Source organism: Lynx canadensis, chromosome E3, assembly GCF_007474595.2.
Source record: "Lynx canadensis isolate LIC74 chromosome E3, mLynCan4.pri.v2, whole genome shotgun sequence".
NCBI lineage: Eukaryota > Metazoa > Chordata > Mammalia > Carnivora > Felidae > Lynx > Lynx canadensis.
The window spans coordinates 40,267,932-40,290,537 of NC_044318.1; the positions used below are offsets into that span (position 1 = coordinate 40,267,932).

At 60.8% G+C, this 22,606-nt stretch overlaps 2 protein-coding genes across 2 annotated transcripts in view; one reads left to right on the forward strand and one right to left on the reverse strand.

Moving 5' to 3' along the window:
* The window catches only part of CE3H7orf50 (chromosome E3 C7orf50 homolog), a 108,460-nt gene that overhangs the window by 24,682 nt on the left and 61,172 nt on the right, over window positions 1–22,606 (forward strand). The gene's annotated exons all lie outside the window — the stretch shown is intronic.
* GPER1 (G protein-coupled estrogen receptor 1) lies at window positions 12,909–14,370 on the reverse strand. The gene has a single exon (XM_030300139.1). The coding sequence runs from the start codon at window positions 14,026–14,028 to the stop codon at window positions 12,949–12,951; it is 1,080 nt and encodes a 359-aa protein (XP_030155999.1). The 5' UTR covers window positions 14,029–14,370; the 3' UTR covers window positions 12,909–12,948.

Consider the following 22,606-nt stretch of genomic DNA (forward strand, 5'->3'; position numbering starts at 1 on the left):
AGGACCCAAAAAGTAGGATCTAAGTGTGAGGTTTACACATCTGTATCAGGGTATAGGCCAACGCCCGAAGCACGGAGAGCCCGAGATCCGGTACCTTAAGTAGACTACAAGTTTATTCCACAGGCCAGGGGTGAGTAGCCGGGAACCCGGGCCCCCTTCGCCTTACTGCTCTGCCTCCCCCCGGGGTGCTGTCCCTGCTGTGGGGTCAGCGGTGGCTCGCTCTGCACCAGTGTTTTAGTTCCGGGGCAGGGGACAGTCGGAGCGAGGGTCAGTGGCTTCATCTTCACAGAGATGGCTGGGACGCTGCGTGCCTTCCGCTCACGCCCTGCTGGCCCCACCCGGGTCATCGGCCCGTCTGGCTGCAGGCGAGGCGTTGACCGTCACCCCCACCTGGGCAGCCGGGAACCCGGTCAAAACCGGGGGCTATGTTCCCAATGGCAGGAAGGGAAACGTGGGCGCTGGGGGAGTCTGCCACGGGCGGGACCGCCTCGTCGTCAAGTCCCGAGGGGAGGCCTGCGGGCAGCGCTTAGTGCCGCGGGCTTGTTGGGTGACCTGGGTTTCGGCAGGGCAGCGGCACGCGGCGTGACCTTGGCACCCGGCTTCTCCCTGATGGTACGTCCGATGGGGATCGCGCGCGGGTAGCGCACAGGCAGCCACAAGGGTGCGTGAGGTAACAGATGGAATGGCTGACGCGGTTCCTGCCACGGGTAAGTGCTTAAGAAGTGGCCGTTGCTCCTGTGCTCGTTGGAACGAGTGACACTGGTCACACGCATCCCTTTGGGATGCGTGGGGTTGATGTTTGCCTAGGTGGCCCACAAGCGGATTTGAGCAAACCTCCGCGTTTGCTGAGGGCAGTTTGGTGACTTAGCGTTCTGTTCACATTATTGCTATAAAACCCGGTAGGTAGAGTCTGGCTGCGGCATCAGAACCCGCAGAAGCCTCCCACTTCCCTTCCCCTTGACCTGACTCCTCTGTGCTCCAGCATCACATCTGAGAAGTCGGGGTGGCCGCAGACCCGGCTCGTGGCAGGCAGGGGACCTGAGACCGCGCACGGGAGACGTGTGGCGCGGCCCTGGGCTGTGGTCAGCACTCAGTACGTGTCGCTGGGACTTGTTCTTTTAATCAAGTAATGTGTGAAAATGGGGTCGGGATCTCTTCCGTCTCGATCTCCTACCAGGAGGTCGGGCCTCGTGAGCTGGCGTCTGACGGTATGGCTGAACTTTGGGAACACAAAGTTATGTGACGATGGCCTTCTCGGCCGCAGGCATTCCACGGCGGCCACGTTCGTGTGAGAAAATGTCATCCTAGTGAGTATCAGTAGCACCTGGCGGCTGGCCTTCTGTCCTTGTGTGTTGGGGTGCAGACGGGGGGCGTCTCCCCGGAGGGTGACGTGTTCCTCCTGGCCCAGTGGGATGTTGTCATTGCCCTGAGCAGCCGACTGGCGGTCGCTTGTGAAGTACAGACTCGGTCGTGTGGCCCCTCTGTGACCGTAAGCCGTTTTGAGTAAGGTTAGCAGAGTGCCATTCCTGAGGACCAGAGAGGCCACTTGAGTGCCTCTCCCAGCGGCCTGTGGCCTCTGCCGCCCTTTGCAGGATAGAGGCGTCTCACCGCCTGGTGGATTGGGTGGAGTGCTCCCAGAGGGCAGGCCTGGGGGACCCAGGTCAGCGAAGACGTGGGTGATGCGCGGGCAGTGCGTCCGAGCACATGAGTGAGTGTGCGCGCGAGTTGTGTGAGGGTGCGTGTGTGTGCGTGAGGCCCTATCGTCCCAGAGCGCCCTGGCACTTTGCGGCCACTCCCAAGCGCGAGTGTGGGTCCCGTGCCACCTCGGCTGAGCGGTGCTCCCGGCCAGAGAGCCTGGGGCTGCCGCCTCCTGTGCCCCAGCCTCGAGGGCGGCCCGCGTTCTCCGTTCTCCGAGCTGCAGCCCGTCCCGGCCCCGTGGGGAAAGCAGGTGTCTCGAGGCAGCTCTGCGCCCCCTGGGCGTCAGCTGGGCCCAGACGTTGGCCCTGGACGCACGGTTGCCGCCAGCCCGTCTGACACGGGTCGTGAATTTGTAACTCGGGGCGCGGGGTGGATTTGTTCCCGAGCACGTAAACCGAGTTTCCCTGTCGTGTGTGTTTTGTGAGAAAGGAATTCAAACCTGTGGTATTTTCTCTTTCCTGTGGCCCCCACATCCTCCTCAAAACAAACACCCTCAACCCCCGCGTTGGCAGTTTGTGCAAATAAGCGATCCGAAAATTAGAACTGCCCCGGGTTCACACAACCTCACGGAACTTTGGTTTTAAAAAGAAAACAGAACTTTCTTCAAGAAAAACAAGCAAGGGGAATTGTACTCTCAGAATGCAGACCTGGAGTCCCCATGTCCGAGCAGGGCATTCGCTTGACTAGTATGTGGCTTACCTTGACCCAGGAGCCCCGCGGGTGCACGGGGTCTGGGGACAGACGCGCTCAGGGTGCCCGTCCTGGAGCGGGCCGGCTGCCACCCCAGCCTCCGGGCCAGGGAGAAGGGAATGGAGCTCTCTCCGGCAGGCAGGTCCTTTCCTCGGGATAAATTATTTGTGGCAAATACAGTCGTAACTTTTTTCTCAGTGTTTGTGTTCATTACTGGCAGACTCAACCGTACCGAAGAGGTTTCAGGGCGCAGCTGTGCACCTGTGGGGCTGCCCGTGAGCACGAAGCCAGAAACGTCGTAGGCGTCTGGGGGGGGACGAACTGATGTAAGCTTGTTGGGGTGGCTGGTGGAGGACAGGCCGGACCCTTGCACGTCCTGGGGATTGTGGGGGCAGCGCCCGGTGACCCCGGCGGGGAGCCAGGAAATACAGGGAAGCGGTAATACCAGGGCGCAGGCGGAGGCGGTGTGTTTCCCCCTCTCCTCCCGGCTCCCCCCAGCCCGTTCCGCCCTGTCCGCCCCCGCGCACGTACACCTCCTCTCCCTTCTCAGGTCTGCCCTTTAGGGGAGACGTCTTTCCTCCCGACTGAAGTTTCTAGTTCTGTGATTTGTGTTATCCACGTCCGGTGTGAGCTTAGTGTTGACTTTCAAAAACCGGTGCCCGGACCGTGGGGTGGGGTTTGCGAGACTCCTTTGCTTGAAGGAGGAGGACCGTGTTAATCTGGGAAATGGGAGGACCGTTGGTACTAAGTTCTCGCTCGAGCCTCTGGTTTGAAGCGGGGCAGCTGGGCATTTTATTTTCGCCTGCAGACAGCCAGAGCTCTGGTGGGCCTCCTTCCCTCCCGTTCCTCCTCCCCCTTCCCTTCTTGTTGTAAAACCTGCCGGAGAAAAGTGCTAGGCTTAGCGGAAGCCACACCCAGCCCCAGAAATCATCACCTTAGGCCCTTACCGTCATCACCTCCTTGCTTTTCTCCAGAGCTGTGCTTCTCGGGTGTGCAGCCTGTTACACAGCTTGGTTTTGCTCGTATTCGAGCTTTGTGTGGGTGCAGTTGTATGACACGAGTTTTTGGCGTTTTACTTTTCCAGCCAAACTTTATTTGTATGCATTATCTGTGCAGCAACGTATGCTAGACCGTTCATTTTTCTCTGTGTGTGGATGTACCACGGTTTACTCGTTATTCCAATTTTGGTTGTTGTAGACAACGCTGTGATGAATTCTTTCACCTGTGTCCCGTCCCGGGCACGTACACGTTTCTCGGGGGCCGTGGACCTACTCGTGGAGTTGCAGGGTCTCGGGATCCGTGGCTCTTCATCTCTACTAGATAAACCTCTACGTTATTGTCTGTTACCGTGTAACAAATTACGACACTCAGTGGCTTAAAATAACTAGGTGTGTGTGGACGTGGGTCTGGGCGGAGCTCACATGGGTCTTCAGACTCGACTCTCTCAGGCCGCAGGCGGGGTGTGGTCTCACCCGAAGGCCTGAAGGGAGGCGGGAATCTGCATGCAGCCTCCCTCCGCAGCTGTTGAAGGATTTGTCCTCGCTGGCGGGTGCACTGAGGGCGTCACTTCCTTGCCGGCTGTTGGCCTAGCGCCTTGCCGTGGGGGCCTCTCCGTGGGGAGCTCACAGGATGGCACCTGCCTCTGTCACAGGGAGAGAGAAAGGGAGGGCACGAGAGGGGGCGTCATCATCTTTTGCGGCCGGTCTCGGAGGCGGTCTCCCCTCGCTTTTGTTACGTTCTCTTTGTTAGAAGCTTGTCACGAGGTCCGGCCCCCACACGTGGGTGTGGATGTTGGGAGGCGGGGACCGTGGGGACCATTTTAGAAGCAGCCTGCTGCAGCCCCACTGTCTTCTCAAAAGTGCGGCCCGCGGACATTCGCACAGCAGCGGGTGAGAGCTCACAACGAGCCCTTTCTCGGCAGTGCTTAGTCTTGTCAGGCTTGTAGTAATATTCTTCGTGTGATGAGCATCTCACTGTGGGCTTTTAATATTTTGATGACTTTGTACTCAGAGGGAAAATGGAATAAAAGGCGAAGACCGTAGGGACCCAGATTCGAGGCCTTTCGATAAGCACTCGCCCCTCTGTGCTGGAAGGCCCGGGGCCTGCCGTTTGGCCGCCCGCCGCCCGCACTCTGTCCGTGCCGGCCTCCTGGACGCAGGTGCCACTGCTCTGGAACGGGCCTCCCACGCAGACCTCGCGGGCCTCAGATCCCTTCACCCTCCCGTCCCGCTTGAGTGTCAGACTCTCCCAGAGCTGTTCGCTCGGCCTCCTCCCGGTGGGCAGTGGTAACACCCCTGCTCTGGCCGCTCAGGCGCGATGCTTGTATTTATTCCTTCTTATTGTGGTAAAATACACATAACATAGAATTGACCATCTTAGCCACTTTTCAGTGTGCGCTTCGGGGTTACCGAGCACGTTCACGCAGCTGTGCAGCCGTCCGCACCGTCCGTCTCCAGAACGTTCCATCTCCCCACACTGAGACTCTGTCCCCGTTACACACAGACCCCTCCCCTGGCCCATCGTCTACTCTCTGTCTCTGCGAGTTGGACTCCGGCTCCTCACCAGGGGAACCCACGGCGTGCGTCCCTTCGTGCTTGTGCTTGTCTGTTGGTGCTGCTCTGTCTCCCAGCCCATCCGCGAGTCCCAGCGACTTGGGAATGTAGCCTGAGCCTGGCCACGTCCTGGCCCAGGGCCTTCACCCTTCCTGCTCTGCCTCGTGGCCTCCCTTGGGGCTGTTCCGAGCGCCGCTGTTGGTTGGTAATTTCAGACGGAGGCCACACCCAAGTCCGGACCTGTGGGTCCAGCTTACCTCTGCCGTCTTCCACACTGAGTAGATGTTCGGTACCAAGTTGAGGAAACTGTCCCCTATTCCTGCTTTTCTCCAGTTTTTATCATGAATGGATGTTGGATTTCGTCAGGTGCTTTTTCTACACCAGCTGTTATGATCACTTGCTTTTTCCTTGTTAGCCTGTTGAATACGGTATATGACCCTGACTGACACTTGAATGTCGAAGCAGCCTTGCATCCCTGGGATGAGCCCTCTCCCCGCGGTCGTGGTAGATAGTCATGTTTACATGGTGCTGAATTCTGTTGCCAATATCTCAAGGACATGTGTTTCGAGGTTCACGAGGAACACTGATCTATAGGGTTTTTTGTACAGTCTTTGCTTGGTTTTGAATCAGGGTATTTCATGTCAGCTCTTCTTTTAATGTTGGTAAAGTTCTGTAGTGGAACCCTCTGGGCCTGGAGAGTTCCGTTTCAGGGGCTTTTAAACTGTGGGTTCGGTTTCCTTAATAAGCTGCAGTGCTACTCAGAGTAGCTCTTGCTTATGACTTGTTGGTGGGGCAGTTTGTGCTTTTGGAGGATTCACTCCACTTCCTGTTTCTTTTTATAGGTTTATGTGCCCTGCACGTATTTTCACGTGTGACGTGTGTGTCTTGAAACGCGGTAGCAGGTGTGTCGGGAGCGGCCTTGGGTGTTCCGGTGCGAAGTCCGCGCCGGCTCCTGCGTCTGGCGCGTCTCTCGTTGTTACATTTGCGTAGCTGCTGCTGTCACTGCTGTTGACAAACCCTCAACGGGTGTTTCTGATGCCTGGGACGGCCGCGTCCTCCCGGAAGCCTCCCTGGCTCCCGCGGGGTGTCTGGGGTGCCGCTGGCGAGCGCCACCTCCGCCTCTGCCCGAGGCTGGCCCGCCGGGCCCCAGGCTCGGACAGGTCCCTCCGTCCCCCTGTGGCAGGGAGCGTGGCGCTCCTCAGTACCCAGGGCGCCTGTTCACTACCTGCTGTCGGCATAGTGTGCGCTCCTGTGTGTGTGTGTCTGTGCACGCGCATGCACGTGCGTGCACTCGGAGGGGTGGGGTGAAGGTGATGTGGGGGCGCAGGGCACTGGCGTGTCGGGGGGGAGTACTAGCGCAGCCCTTTGGGGCCTTGGCTCACTGCAGGACGTGGGGGTGCCCTCAGAGGGCAGGACAGGTGCCCTCAGGACATTGGTGACTTTTGCGTGCCATCGTTCCCCTCCCCTGTTTCCTGCTTTCTTCCGGAAACCGGTCTGGGCGTCCTCCGCACCTTCAGGTTTCCCGTGTTTTTTTTTTTTAATTTTTTAACGTTTATTTATTTTTGAGACAGAGAGAGACAGAGCATGAACGGGGGAGGGGCAGAGAGAGAGGGAGATAGAATCAGAAGCAGGCTCCAGGCTCTGAGCCATCAGCACAGAGCCCGACGCGGGGCTCGAACTCACAGACCGCGAGATCGTGACCCGGGCTGAAGTCGGACGCTTAACCGACTGAGCCACCCAGGCGCCCCCAGGTTTCCCGTGTTTTTAAGGTACAGGACACTACGTGTGTCGCCAGGTCTAGCCACGTCCACGTTGTCAGGGGCAGGTTGGTGCGGGCGTTGCCCTGGGACCAGGTTCTCGAGCCCCGGGGGACTTATGGCGGGCACTCTGGGGCAGTTCTGTGCGGTGATCTCAAGGGCAAGAGCCTTCGGCCCTGTCGCTCCTCAGAGGAGCTGGGACTCTGCAGCGGCCTGCTCTGATTTTCTTCCTTTTGGGGTGATTTACATTTTTTAGTCAACAAAGGAAAAGGCTACTTCGTTTGCTGAAGACAGGTGTCCTGGACGGGGCTGTGTCTCCCACAGGTGATGTGTACCCCCCTTCCTGTCGGCCGCCAGGGTTCGCTGTGTCTCCTGGGGGGCCGAGGACCCTCCTGTGCCCCAGGTGGCAGCTCAGCTACGCTCAGGCCTTGAGAGCCGCCCTCGGTCCTCCCTCCACATAGCAAGCGCTGTCTGCAGAGCCCTGTCGTAGGGGCCGTGGGGTCTCACACGACCCCCTCCTTCTGGAGTGGGGCCAGGGGTAGTAGCCGTCCGGGCAGGGGCAGGAGGAGGGGGAAGTATCCAGGGTGCTGCCCGCTACTGTGCTGTCCTTCAAGGGACCTGCTGTCAGTGGGTGTTCGTACTGGGCGGGACCAGCCCCCTGGGAGAGACTGGGGGACGTTGCCTTTTCTGAGAATAACTGGCATCTTTCCAGGACTTCCTACAGCTGATTTCTTGTGATAAGTTTTAGATTGATTCCACCCTGGGAGAAAGGCCTGGAATCACAGTCAGATCTGTGCACTTTTGTTTTGTGTTCCTTTGGCTTTTAAAACCCTTGTTCCCACATGAGAGCCCCCACCCCTTGGACAATGGCAAGACCCAGATTAAGTCGCCCACAGCCAGCCCGTGTGCCGCCACCGAGGTGGGGGTGGGGGTGGGGGTGGAAGCCCGTGTTGTGTGTGTCTGTGAGGCCTGGGCGGGTGCCCCCGCCGCTGTCCTGCCGTTCCAGACGGGGCCACCCCCCTCACCTGGGAGTCAGGGAGAGGCTGGGCCCGTGGCTCCAGAGGGCTTGCTGGCAGCGTGGGCCGTGGGTCGTCCGGGAGGGGGTGGGGGGGGTGTCGGGCACCGGGAGTCGGGGAGAGGCCGGGGCCTGGCGGGCGTCTCACCGATGACACCGCCCGCCCTCCTCGCTACCTCCCTTCCAGTTCGGGGTGTTCACTGGGCTGACTGACCTCCCGCATCCTCGCCACCACCCCTGCCAGAAGCCGGGAGGCGGAGTGCTCACGGGCTCCGCGGCCGGGCCTCAGTGACGGGCTCTGGAAAGGCGGTCCGCCGATCCGTCGTGTGAGGAAGCACAGCCTCTCTTCCCGGCTCGGGTGTCGAGCGGGGTGCGGAGGGGAACGGGGTCCTGGGCGCTCAGACTCGTCACCCGACTCCGAGCCTCGGTGTCACAGACAGGACGTACGTGTCGCAGACGTGGGTGAGAACAGCCCGTTTGCTAGGGACCAGGGACCCGAGCCCCGAGCCCCGTGAAGGTGCCCCAGCGCGGTACGCGGCGGAAGAGATGGCCGTCGGCCTGAGAGTCCGCCCTGGAGACTGACACCCGGCCTGGGCAGCGTCCCCTGGCGCCTAAATTGGGCTTTACTTTTTACTACAGTTCTGTTCCTCTCTTTCTAACTTGCCGCGTACCGAAAGGTACGCCAGATAACCCATTTCCCACCGCGGCGAGGCGGTGTGCGAGGACGGGTCCCGGCAGAAGGCAGCTTCCGGGACCCCAGGCGTCTCCGCCGTTCCCATTCGCAGGTGTCCGTGGCGCGCGCGAAGGGTGCCCCTCTGTCTCTGGCCTGACATCTGGGATGGATGCCCTGATCCCGTTTTGGATCTTGTTTGCTCCTGACCGCATCGAGGTCACGGTGTCAGCTGAGGACTCGGAGACGTTGTGCCCTATTCAGAGTCCGCATCCGGACTCCCCTGCTCCCGCGGGCTCCTCGTTGACACTCAGCTAAGGGCCGTCCCACCTCTGCTGCGTGGTGCCCCTGTCCCCACACGAAAGCGGCCAGATGTCCTGCTCCCGTCGGGTGTCCTGGGTTTGGCCTGCCCTACGGATTCTCACAAGGCACGGCTTCGCTGGGACGGTCGGCAGCCTGCGGGCGCCCTCCGCTCACTCGCCCGCTCCTGTGTGCGCCTGCGCCGGGTTTATTCCGTGTTCATCTTACGTACAGTGCGTGCACGCGGGCCCGTTACCGCAGCGGACGCACGGGTCCTTGTCTTTCGGTAGTTTATAATCGTCTTGGTGCTCACGGTGCGCCGGATCCGGCCAGTGAGAACCGTCCGGCTAGGTCCCCGTGTCCTTTCGCTGTGACTTCGCTGTTTTCTTGAAGCTTTTCTTCCTTGTGGCAGGAAACCATGTGGCAAGGCTTACTCCGTCCCTCCCTGTTCTGGCCGGGTCGGCTGTTTATCTGGGGAGCCCGGCTTCTCCTGGGGGGAGGGCTTGGGTGTCGGTGGGCCCCCAGCCGCTCAGGCCCTTTCTGGCCCCTTTGAGCAGGTGGAGCTGGGGTGCATGTGACATGCCCGCCCACGCGCACACATGGTCCCGTGTGCCCTCCTGCACGTGTTCTCAGTTCAGAGATCTCGGGGTTCGCTGGCCGCCCACGGTTCCATCACCCACAGGCCCTTCTTGCCGCCCCTTCTCCCTTCCGTGTTGCACCTCCCACTGCCCACCCGAGAACCACTCTGGGTTCACTGGCGAACATGCACGACCCATAATACGTGTGAAAGTTTCAGGATCGCTTCGGCGATCGGAAGACGAGGGGACACACACCGGTGACGCGGTAATGGTGCCTCCACCCCTCCAAGGGGATGCGGGGTCTGGGAAACGTAACGGTCATGATCAAGGGTCAGTTATTAAGCACAAAGAGAATTAGGAAATCGCACTCGGTGCCGGCGCCGGCTCCCAGCTCGGCCCTTGCGAGCTCTTGCTGGGGTTGTAGGGCCTGAGTAGCGGGAGAGCTGGGTTACCAGGAAACAACAAAGCAATCCCACGCCTTGATTTTATCTTGTGGCGTTCCTGACAAAATAATGAAATCAGCCTCTGCTCCCGGGCACATGCTTTGCAAAGGGGCTGTGCTCGAAGGGGCCGGGTAGCCTGCGCACAGAGCCTGCCTGGCTTTGCCGTCTCTGCACTGTCTCCCTGGCACCGGCTCAAAAGAGGCTCCAGAGGCCGCATGCCCGGCCTCCGGCGCAGTGAGGGTTCCTTCTTGTGGAGTCGGGACCTCTACCCACTTCTGCTTCCAGTGACATCCAGTGGACCCTCAGTTCTGCCGCCAGCTTCCACATCTGGACACAGCTTCCAGAGGTTAGAGGTAGGAGCTGTGTCTGGCCCCGTTGGACCTGTGCCTCGGTCAAGCGCCAGCGCCGAAGGCCTGTTGAGGGGCCATTCGGGAGCAAGAGTTGGCTTCCGGGCGCAGGGCCAGCCCCTCCCAGCTTTCACGGGGTGTCTGCCACGAGGACGGAGGCCCCTCTGACCGAAGCTTTGGGGCTTTGCTCAGACACGGTTCCTGCCCAGAGGTCTTTGGAAGGGATCTCCCTTCTGCTCCTTCCTGCCCAGAACATCCCGTCTGGACAGGGTCGAGCCTGTGACTTTGACTGACCTCTTGATCCTCGGGTGCCGTAGAGGAAGGGATGTGGGTTTTAGAGACCGGGGCTGGGCGTCGGTTCCTGGCTACGTCATTACCCTTGAAGATTTTGAGCGGTTCAGGACTCTGGGTAACGGGGGCAGTGTGTACATCATGAGTTTTTTGGCAGGATCGGAGACGAGGCCTGGCCTTATTCCCCAGCGTGTCGTCCGTCTCCCCACCCGTCCTCGAGAACCACGGCCAGACAGCATGGGTCTCCCAGCCCTGCACTCCGTCAAGCACCTGTCCCTCACCGCTCGTCACGCTGGGAACGGTGCATATTTGATGAGCCCCTTGCACGTCTCAGACGCTCCAGGCTGGGGCACCCGTCTGTGCCTTGGCTCTGCAACTGGGAGTCGTCAGCACTGGGGCCAAAGGGGGGACTTGGTGATGAGCAGGGAATGAAGGCCAGGGGCTTGGGCAGTGCCTTCTGCCCCAGCTGGGCCCTGGGGGGGGGGGCAGAGCCCCCCCGAGAAGCTGTTCACAGAGAGCTCTGAGGACGTGGGAGGGAAGGCATCTTAGACCCCCTTCCGGCTCTTAGAGGACGAGGTGTGTCAACGGCGTGTCTGTGCCCTTTGCGGACTTGTGACTTTTGCGGGTTCTGGGGAGGCGGAGGGCGGAGGGAGGACTCTTCCCTGGAAGTTACTCCGGCATCTAGATCACCGGCTCACCCTCACCGTGGCTGTAGGGTGGGTGTTCTGGGACAGCGCCGCGGGCCGGCTCATGCGGCAACCCCACGGTGGTGTTCCACACGCCTGACCTGCTGGTTCGTGGGAACCGTCCCCAGCTGTCGGTCGGTCTTCCTGTCCTGCATTTGGGATGTTTATTTAGAAAGTGAGTCTTAAGTGGGACTTCGGTGCTGGAGACGGCATTTCTGCGAGGTCACAGTTGGTCACTGAAAATATTTACTTGGGACGGATACTCTCTCTCTTGGTGATTTGCACCCATAAAACCCATTTAAACTACAGATGGCTCATTTGCCTGTTACCTAAACACTGTCTCACCTCTCCTTCGGGAAGCCTTGCCTGTGTGAAGGTCCTTGAGGGCCCCACTTTTCTGGGGAGGCGGTCCTCTGGGTGGAGTATGTGGGGCAGGAGGAGTAGGGTTCACATTGATCCTGGCTTAGCCTGCACTGGAGGCCGGGGGCCCCCAACCCCAGCCCGCACTGGGGGCCGGGGGTCCCCAGTCATAGCCCGCATTGGAGGCCACGGCTCCCCAGGCAGCATGAATGGACGGGGCCCCTCTGGCCTCAGCCACGTTGGAAGGCAGGGGCCGTAGCTTGTGTGCATTAGAGGACGGGGTCCCCAGGCTGGCCCGTGTCAGAGGACGGGAAGCCACCCCCACCGAGCTGCCTCAGGAGCACCCTGAGCTACTACAGACTCCACGCCTGATGCGGACAGTACAGAACCTTCTGGAAGAGCCAGGGCATGTGGTCCGTCTGCAGTAAAGCTCACTTTGGCCCCTGGAGGTTGTGCGGCAGTGTCTGACATCTTAGAGACGCCGGGTGCGTGCGGGTGACCGGACGTTGATGCTGACCTCGTGAGTGAGGATGGGCGGTGAGCCCCAGGTGTGTGTTTTCCTCATGAGGAAAGACCGACTGTGCTGCCGGGGCCCCAGTCCGCCCCCGCCCCCGCCCCCGCCCCCCATCCACGGGGAACAACCCGGAGCACTGAGAATCAGCACGTGACTATGTTTTATTGACAAGGCCTCACCGTTCCTGGCGGTCGCGAGGTTTTCTCTTCTACATTTTAGGGCGAACGGTTTACGCTGCCTTCATCTTCACCCCCACCATCGTTCCCAGAGGCCAGCTTTGTACCGCGCACGCTGGCTCCACCCCCCCCAACCCGACCTGCCCCTCGCGGTCTCGATCCGTGTTGGCGTGGGTGCAGGTGACACCGTAAACGGGCAGCGGTGGGCCGGCGACCCGGACAGCGGCGGCGGCTCTGGTTGGAGAAGAACCTTCCGGCAGAGGCGGCTCGGGTGCTCAGGGTCACTTAGCCGGTGGCGGCGAGCGGCTGTTCTGAGCGGGCTGCCGGGAGAAGGGCTTCTCCGCTCCTGTCTCGCCCGAGCACACTTGTCCGCGCCACAAGGAAGCCACGTGCCGCAGACGTGGAGAACGGACCACACCGTCCGAGTCACATCTGCCCGGCGTTTTCTGTCCAGACTTCTTTTTCCCGAGGGTGGCAGACTTACGGCGGATCGACCTCGAAACCGAGGGATTTCCTCCAGAGCGTCCCCTTCTTTCTGCTTTCATCGGCCGGCGTGAGACACGTCTTCTGCTGCGGGACACAGTGGGTGTGGAGTGGAGGGTGAGCCCACGCTGGCCCCCGTGCCCAGCCGCCAGCGCCGCGAGCTGCCGCCGTGAGCGGGGGTGGGGAGCCCCGGCGCTGTGCGCACGGCCCAGAGTCAAGGTGGCTGGCGGTGAGGGCTCCTCGGGGCCCGGGTGTGCCCGCAGCTGGGGCGCGGACGGTCCGGCACGTTCCGACCGGGCTCAGGCCGTGGCGTGCGGCCCAGCCCTTCCTCCGCCCGGCCGCGGGGCCGACTCGGCGTTTGGGCTCCGCCGGTCCGGCTCCGCCGTCTCTACACCGCGCTGCTGAACTTCACGTCGGACTGCTCGGTGCTCTCCGGGATGACCGCCTTCAGGGCAGCGTGGCAGAAGCGGTTCAGGGCCGACACGCTGGTTTTCTGCTCGATGTACAGCCTCAGTTTGTCCCTGAAGGTCTCCCCCAGGAAGCTGTAGATGAGGGGGTTCAGGCAGCTGTTGGAGAAGGCCGCGAGGTTGACAATGTGGCCGGTCAGGGGGTAGGCGTGGCGGAAAGACTGCTGGCAGGGAGCGGCTCCCGGCTGCGTGCGCTGCAGCAGGTGAACGCTGATGAACACGTTCTCGGGCAGCCAGCAGATGAAGAAGACGAGGACCACGGCGAAGATCATGCGGAGGGCTTTCTGCCTGCGGGGGCGCAGGCCTCGGTGCCTGTGGGCCTTGACGAGAACCCGGACGATGAGCGAGTAGCACAGGCCGATGATGGCGAAGGGGATGATGAAGCCCAGGGTGACCTCGAGCCACTGGATCTCCTTGACGTCCGCGAAGCAGAAGCAGACCTCCTCCGTGTGCTGCAGGTGCACCGCGGTGAAGGGCACCAGCGTGGCGGAGACGGAGGCCATCCAGATGAGGCCGCAGCTCAGCCTGGCGTGGTGCTTGGTGCGGAACGGGCCGGAGCGCATGGCCTTGGCCAGGGCGAGGTACCGGTCGAAGCTCATCCACGTGAGGAAGAAGATGCTGCTGTACATGTTGATCTGCAGGAAGAGGGACATGAAGGTACACAGCACGGCGATGTCGTAGTACTGCTCGTCCAGGTTGAACACCTCGATCAGGGAGTCGGCCACCAGGATGAGGTCGGCCGCCGCCAGGTTGATGAAGTACAAGTCGGGGATGGTCATCTTCTCCCGGAAGCTGATGTTCACCACCAGTATCAGGATGTTCCCCACGAAGCCGATGGGGAAGAGGAAGATGGTGTACAGGCAGGACAGGAAAAGCCCGATCACGTACTGCTGGTGCTCGGAGAGCTCGCCCGTCTGGTTTGCCAGGACGCTGCCGGGGAGCGTGCGGGACAGGTTGAGCTCCGGGGGGGTGCCGTTGTAAGCGGCCGCGTGCGTCTCCATGCCAGAGACGGGCGCCGGGGGCGTCTCGTCCGTGTCCCCGGGGGCACAGCGGTCAGGGTCTGCCGCACGGCTCACAGAAACCCGACGTGAACAGTCAGTCCGTCTCCGGAAAGACAGGCGATGCTCCGTGAAGTGAGCCAGGCGTTTGCAAAATCCGAACTCCTCCCGGGCAGCACTGGAGGCGGCGCGGGTCTGTTCCGCGGGCAGCCGGGCAGCCGGAAAAGGCCCTCCATGTCCACAGCACGGGCGGCGCCTCGCCTGGGCCCCTGGGGGGCGGCGGCCGCTGCGGTCAGGCCCGCCGGGTGGCGCTCACCACCCGCACACCTGAGAGAGAGAGACAGGAGAGCGGTGAGTCTGTGACTCGAGTCTTCACGGCTCTCCGCCAGGACGGACGCCGTGGCGGCGGGTGGCCCCGGGGCGGACGGGTGGGGTGGGACGTGAGGTCCTGGCGTCTCGGAGATTTGGTTGTCACTGAGCTGAGGGAGAGGAGTGAAGTGCAGAAAGTGCCCCCATTTTCTGTCCCCAGGGCTCCCGGGCCGCTCAGTCCGAACCGCAGCCTGGGCGGTGAGTCATGCTAAAGCGCGGTGGACGCCTTTCTTAAAAATAGCCGAATAGCAGGCTTATGAAGTAACGCGGCCGTTGGGTCTGGAACTCTCAGGAAAAGTACTATCTGCCAGCAGAGGACATCAAATTTATTTCGACAGCTGTTGGAAGGAGGACCAAGATGGGAAGGGAAAAACCCAGCGTCTGTGAAGACGGCGGGCCCGGGGTGCTTGGAGGAAGCTGGAGCAGAGCCTCTCACGACAGAAAACAGATCTAGGTTTTCCTGCTCCCCGCGCTCGGGTGCCCCCACGTGGAACTTTCTTCGTGACAGGACCCGAAGGACCGAAAACAGTCCTTGGTTTAGGAAATAGTGTTCACTCAGCATTTTGATAAACTATCTGAAACAGCGAGTGCGTTTCTGCAGTGAGGTCTGTAACCTAGAAACTGCGTTAAAAAAGCCTCAGCCGCCCACAGGTCTCGTGTCCGAGGCCGCCCACCGCGACTCGGCTCGGCCCGAGAGTCGGGGGGAAGGGAGGGGAGTGCTGTCGGCGGCCTTGTCTGGGCCGCCACCGCTGGGGTTGCTCCTGGCCTCCCGGGGCCCGGGGCCCCCCACAGAGGCCAAGAAAGCCGGCCCTGGCGCGTTAAAACGGCCTTGAGTTGTCTTTCTCCCGAGGGTTTTTGTTTGACCCTGTGAGACGGTCGGGGATCACTTTCCAAGTGTCGCCCAACCAGACTAGACGCTCACTGAACCCCTGCTCAGAAGTCGTGCTCCAAAGGAAACCCTGAAAAGCAGAGCAGAGAAAGCCCAGTCTCGGCCTTCGGGTCAGATAGTGATCGAGAAGCGTTCGGCAAGCTTTGCTCAGCCGGCGTGGAGACGTCTGTGCTCTGTGTTGTGTCGTGTGTAGCAGATAATGCCAGCGTGGACCTCATGAATGTCTAGCGTTTAAAGCCTCTCTCGGTAACTTGTCTGTAAGGAGCACGCAGAGCGCTTGTTTGGCTCTCTAAGCACGGAAACCTGGGCCGCTTCCGACCGTCTTCAGAGGAAGACACGGTGAGGGGCCCTCGGCGCGCGCTTCCCGTCGTCGTCAACATAGGCTGCGCGGGCAGTTTTAAAGTGAGTCCTCTGCTCCTTTCCCACGCACGTGAACCCGCTGATCCTTGACAAATACTCTTATTGTCACCGTGCTGTAATGACGGGACGCGGGAACGAGTATGAGCTGGCTACTGACACAGCACCCTCGCGAAGGTGGACCGTGGATGTGTAAAGGCGAGTGTCATCGTGGTCTCGTTTTGGTTCGAGTTTCCACTGCCTGTCCAGCTCTAGAAAACTAAAACCAGGGCTCAGTCGGTTGGGCGTCCGACTTCGGCTCTGGTCACGATGTCGCAGTTCGTGGGTTTGAGCCCCGCGTCGGGCTCTGGGCTGACAGCTCGGAGCCTGGATGCTGCTTGGGATTCTGTGTCTCCCTGTTCCCCCCCCCCCCCCCCCCCCACCCTCCTCAGCTCATGCTCCGTCTCAAAAATGAATAAACATTAAAAAAAATAAAAAAAAAAAGAAAACTAAAACCACATTTTGTCAGGCCAGCTGGGTGTGTATCTTTGTGAAGGAACACCGGTCCACCCGGCCGTGTCGCCGGGCTTGCGTTTTCGTTGACTGGCTAACGTCCTAACTGGAGGCAGGGCCTCGCTTGACCAGCCTAGCGACAGAGCGCCGGGGAGTCGGGGGACTGCTGCGCTGGGCACGCGTTACAGAAAGGACCTTTGCAAAGCCTCCGCCCTGCAGCCCCGCTGGGGCTGAGCCAGGTGCGGGTTCGTGTGCGGAGTAGAGGCTTTGTAGCCTCGGTGCCTCTCTCACCGCAGGGTGGCCTGTGTGCCCCCATCTGCGTCCAGCTGTGACCACAGCGTGCCGCACCTGACGCGGGCCCACCGAGCCGGGCCCGCCCTCGGTCTCCCCTCCCGTGATGGAAGAGGCTGCACGGCGGGTCCGCGGACTCCCACCGCGGCACCGACCCGAACGCAGAACCGGGAACCCGGGACCGAGACTCACCTGCGATGCAGCCGGCCACCCCAGCCCAGGCCGGCTCTGCGCAGGCCCTTCTCGTGTCCCTGGGAGGGCTTGTCGGCCGGCCTCGGCGGGTGCACTCCCGGCAGGCTGGAGGTGCGGCCGAGACTCTCCCTCGGGTGGCGGGGATTCTGGCCTCGCTTCCCCCCGTCGAAGAATGCCGGAGCGGTGGTCCTGCAAGGGGACGCCTGCCTGGGGCACGAGGCTGACTGGCCAGAACGCCCGTCATTGCTGCGGACTCGGAGGCACCGCTGGCTTTATAGGCTTCCCAGGGCCGCCCATTGTGCTCTGCTGGACGGCCTCCCGAGGAGGCCGGCGTTAACCATTTTTTTGCCGGCTACTTTTCGCCCACGCCGTGGCAGTGAGCCCAGGCCCACCATGCATTTTTATGGAAGTTTCCAGACTTAACTGCTTTTCCTCACCCGCTGATTCGACTTTCTTAAGTTTGAAAGCATCGTTAAGTAGGTTTTGTATACCTTTTAGATGATGAGCCATCGTCACCTACTGGAACTTAAGTACTCTTGCTTGTCTTTAAAACTAAACGGTAAATTTCCTGAACCTACAGAGTAGTGTGCAAATTATACAGAGACTTTAACCTAGGAATTTCACAAAGGCATTTGCAGAAAGAAACTTAAACCTAAGATATAGCAGGTATTTGGAGCAAGCACGTTAGGAAGCAGAGTGGTTTCTCAGCCGTGGGGATGAATCGTGTCTCCTCTGTCTCCTTCCCTTTACTCTGGAAACCGCCGGAGCGTACCTGCCCTGCAGGCTCAGTGACCAGCCGCGGCCACAGCCCTTGTGCGGGGGGGATGGCCTCGGTCCCCAGTCCCAGGGCCTGACCGCCCCGCGAGTAGCTGCTGTCTCCCGGCACCCCGGCGGCCTGGAGAGAGGCTGGCAGAGCCGCCCCGTCCCCAGGCGCGTTCCCAGGCGCGCGCGTCGGGTCTGGAGGGCCTCTAGGACCTGCGGGCCCTGGCTGCATGCACCAGCTAATGCGGTTGTCAGGGACATCACGTTTTCGTTGATCTCGTACCTCCCTCTTGGTGGCTTTTTTCTTTTTAAGTCCTTTTGAAGTTGTGAGATTGAAAACTGAGGGCCATCTTTCGTATTTCGGAGCATGAATGAACCAGATGGCAGCAGCTGGCACCGTGGAGGCTGCCGTGTGCTCCTCCCGGAGGGGAGAGAGGCTGGTTTCAGGCTGGAAACGGAGGCGTCTGGTGGCCCGCGGGTCGTCGGCACCGGGCGCCCCTCCGGTCACCTGCACGGTGGCGGCTAGCGTGGCCCCCCTTCACGGTCTGTTTTTACAGAGCCTGTTTCAAACGAGCTTGAAGGTGTTTTGAATGATCATGGCTTCACATCTTTCAGATATTTGTTTTGGGAAATATACACGTTTATCAACAGAGAATGCTGTGTTAAATTCCTTTGGGATAAATCTTTAACACCCAGCGTTCTTTCCGACTTAGGATTGAGCCATGATCCTGATCTGTTAGCTTCTTACAGTTTTGAATGACATCGTGACATCGCGGTTGCCATTGTGAGCTGAGACCTACTTCAGCCGGCCGCTCCCTCGCACGATTGCGACGCTGCAAGTGCCCAAGGACACCATTTTGAAAGAAATGAGTCATGAGAAAGTTAAAACTTCTTCTTGAGTTAAAAGTAAATAAATAAAATAAAAATCTGAGCCTAGAAATAGCCAAGACACGTCACGTGAAAACAGCCGCGGACTGCTCGCCCCAGCCCGTGGCCTGCTGGCCCGCGGCCCCACTGGGCCCCGTGGCCGGGGAGGACCTCCCGGTAGCTCCGGGGGTCCCCTCTGCGCGCCCTGCTGAGTTCACAGCGAGCTGGAGGGCCCTGAGGCCGGCCCGCTGACGCGGACGAGCCTGGAGCTGCCAGGTCTCAGGGCACCAGAGGTGGTCACCTGTCGGCCTTCGCGACTAGTTACCATAAGGGACAGAACCCTGCTTTTAGGGTTTCAGTCCACTGAACCCGAGCTGGCGTTTGTGTGGCCAGGGATGAGAGCATCTCGCGGACGTCTTGTAATGCGTGGAGACTTCCTGTGAATTTAAAAATCTCCCCTTACAGAGCGTTCACGCGAGGCTTCATTTGCTAAGCGCTGAGCGTGTTGCATCCGCTGGCCCATGTAACCCTCGCCGAGCACCCAGTGCTGCCCGCGTGAGAAGCCTGGGCTCAGGCACGGTGGCCTAAGCCTCAGTCTGGCCACTCTGAGGCCCAGGGTCCTCACTGGCACACAGCGTGCTTCCCACGTGGCTGGTGCCCTGTAACAGGATTGTCTCAGTGCTGAAGTGGACTCATTTGCAGGTTTTTCTGTCCGTCCCCAGGATGGGATGATAGGGAAACGTCAAAGGAAATCAAGTCTGGTCAGCTTTCATTTAGTTAAATTTGCAGATGCAGCTCGGTAACGGGCATGGTGCAGAGCACAGACATGTAGTAAAGCCAGGAGGCCTGCCTGGCTGAGGGGACCCCGGGAACCCTCACCCTCATTCCCAGGTGCTCCAGGTCCAGCGCTGTGTGCGTGCGGCGGTCGACCTTCCCCACGTCCCCACCCCTGCCAGCCCTGCTCCTCTGTGACAAAGAATTGTGCCCCCACCCGCAGAGGGACCCCTGAGGTGCAACGCAGCGCCCCGGAGGGAGGACGCCCAGTCTCTGAATTGCCAGGCCCTGCTTTCTCCCTCTGCGGTCAGCCGCCCCATGACCCTGGGTAAAGTGGGGGTGCAGGGGGGCGTGGTTGGAGCTGCGTGATGCTGGACACCCGCCGTCTGTCGTCCTTGTCCTCGGGTGGGGTCCTTCCGTCACCAGGCGGCCTGCCTCACCAGACGCCGGCACGGTCCCGGACGGCTGGGCCCCCATTTCCCGCGGCTGCCACAGGGAGAGCGCGTGTCCATCCAAGGGGTTCGCAGGGCAGCCAGCGGGACTCGGCTCACGGTTGGGGCCCCGAGCGACGTGGCTGCCAAGCGTCAGAGCGCGTCGTTGGCGGGAAGCACAGCCCGGCCGGTGCGCTGCTTGGGGGAGGGGTTAGCGGGGGGGGGGGGGGCCGGCGGGCGACACCGCCCACACTGCCTTTCGTGCATTTTCTCTGCTTAGCCGAGCTGGGGGAAGCCGGGAGCCCCTGGCCCCGTGCCTGGGCAGTAGGTTTCTTTGAGACACTTACGAAGCCCTTCTGGGTCTCGTCCTCACGAGACCTAACCCTAACCCTAACCCTGAGCACTCAGGCAAGCACCACCTCTGTGAAGACCGAGGCCGGGCCTAGAGCGGTGGGGGCACGAGCGTGGCCGAGGATCGCTGCACATGCTCCCCTCGGGGAAGCCGAGGGGCTCAGTCTGCCGCAGGCTGGCCGGGCGAGGAGTGGGCAGTTAGGAAACACTGCAGGCCCGCCTCGAGTCCACAGACATCGGCCGGGGCCGAGTGTCGGAACCTGGCATTCTGGACGAGCCGGGGGGAGGGGGCGCCCACCGGGCACCCCCTCCCGTTTGAGCTCTGCGCCCGTGCCCGTGGGAGCGTGCGCGTCGGCACGGCCATCCGTGCGACCCCGGCGGCAGGCAGTCCCGGGTGCGTGCGAAGGTGTGTGTCCAGACCGGGGCGCGCCGAACAGACGCCGTCTGCGCGGAGGCCATTCCTTAGAGAAAAATCGACGGGAGTCCGCAGACCCGCCATGCGGCCTCTTCCGTCACGGGAAGGGATCGTAGGTGTCCAGGTGCCGGCCGGCCTCCGCGCAGCCTCGCTCTCCGCTCACCCTCGGGCACTTTGTGACACCGTGAAGGCGCGGTCCCCATGGTTTCGCTGCTGTTGACTCTTTGGACAGCTGGGCCCCTCTCAGCCGTTGCCCGGAGCTCTCTGCACATTTCCTCCAGTCCTTTGAGAGCGAGGTGCCAGCGGCAGCCGGAGCGCAGCGCGTGAGGCTCGCACAGGTTAGGGATGGACAGCGCACACGCGGTTCCGCCTGGAGCCGTCCGCCAGTGGCACGTCCTAGGAGGTCTTGCTGGAGACCTGGGTCGACATGGCTCGTCAGGGAGAGGCTCAGAGCCGGAGGAAGTGGCTTCTCCCTCCCCCTCCCCCCACCCCTCAGTTCTGACTCATCCTTGTGAAATCGAGCTCTCCTGTCAGCCTCCTGGGTGCACGTCTCACCCCACTGCTGGAAAGCCACGGTTCTGCACGCTGCCTTGCTTCTCTGTGGCTCCTGACCCTTCTCTTGGCTCTGTCCTTGAAAAGCTCCCGTGGTCAGTGTGTCCCATCTGTCCCCGGATGGGGGGTCAGCGGACAAGACCTGCATGGCACGTGCGACAGCCGCCCGTCCCCACGGGGCCTGCTGTTCCTGGGGCACCTTCATGTTCCAGAGGACCGGAACCCACCTCCTCTCCCGGTCAGAGCAGGACCTCCTGGTGTCTCAGACGTTGGGCCTCTTTATACGATTTGTTTAAAGAAAGGATCCTACCGCTCGAAAGAAAACGTTTGAGAACCACCCACTGACATTCCTGTGGCTGGGTTCTAAAACTACCCCTTTAGCCAGAATGCTGAGAAACTCAGTGGGATCAGATTCTCTAGGCCTGGTTTCCGTGTCTGCTGTCCCAGCCCCACTCAGCCGTTTCTCTGAGGAGCGCCGAACACCTGTGAGCCTCACCGCTCCTTCGGGTCGCAAACTCACAGGCTGTCGGTGTCTGTTACTATGTATTTGTACATTAATTAGGTCCTTCCGCCTCTGGCCGTGAATGAGTAACGTAAGGGGGCTTGCCATAAGCCATCAAAAGCTGGATAAAATAAAAGAATGAGCTGTTTTGAGACGTGGAGACGGTAGGCAGTGCGGGACCGTGGCCTCTGAGGAGGAAGCGAGTGCGGTGAGCCCCTGTTCTCACCCGGGCACCCGTCCGGAGTCAGGAGGGGTTCCTAGCAGCGCAGGATGACCGGACCACGTTGAGGGGACGGGATTGGATTTCTGGAAGCCTGAGGGAGCTGGAATTGGCAGGAGACCGGGCTGGGGAGTGGGGAGCCACGCTGAGAAAGGGCCCCCGAGGTCTGGAGAGCTGAACATGTCTGCGTGCAGAGTGCAGACAGTTGAGGCCGAGCTAGGAGCAACCAGAGGCCGCAAGCTGACCAGCTCCCAGAGTGTGCATCACGCTGGTCCGTGTCCTAATTCGCTGGTTGGGAGAGAGGTGTTTTTGAGCGTTTACGACGACAAAGAGAGACGGGGTGCTTGAGTATTTAGGCCCCTCCAGACCTCACTAACAAAGCTTAAACACAGCTCTCCAGAGAATCCCGCAGATCTACAAGGAGCAAAGTGTCCTCCAGAGTGAACTTCAGTCCTTTTTAAAAGGCGAGCCCGAGTGTGAAGTTCAACACTCAACAAGGGACGTTCACAACGTCCAGCATCCAATCCAGTAAAAAATTATTATATCGCATGGGAAGGAGCGGCCCTCACACGTCAGCCGGGATGCCCTTTGTCCTGCTTGAGCCTCCTGGAGGGAGGGAGCGTCTTCCCTTCCAGGGGCTCCCAACTTCCTTGTTCGCCCCCTGCCGGCCTCTCCGGACGTGCGGGCGTGGGACTCACACCTGCCTGCCGTCCACGGCACAGGCCGTGTGGGTGTGCCAGCGCACAGAGGAGCAGAAACGGAAGGGGAGGGGTTGTTTAAGCATGAAGTGTTTTAATGGCATGTTACAGAAGCTCCTTAACCACACGACCCAAATCCTGTTTTTGCAAAGAAGTGGCATCAGCATTGAAGACAGGCTTGCAGACGGCACACCTTGGCCGTTAGCTTGCAGAGGAACGTAAAATATCCCTAAGAGTGGAAGCCATCCAGACAAAGCAGTGTTACTCAGCCCCGGAAAGAAGGGAGCCGCGAAGCCAAGACGACGCGGAGGCACCTTCGATCCAGGTTACTGTGTGAAGGAAGCCAGTCTGGAGAGGCCGCACCCTGGGTGATCCCAGCCGAGTGGCCTTCTGGGAAAGGCAGGGCCAGGGAGCCGGTA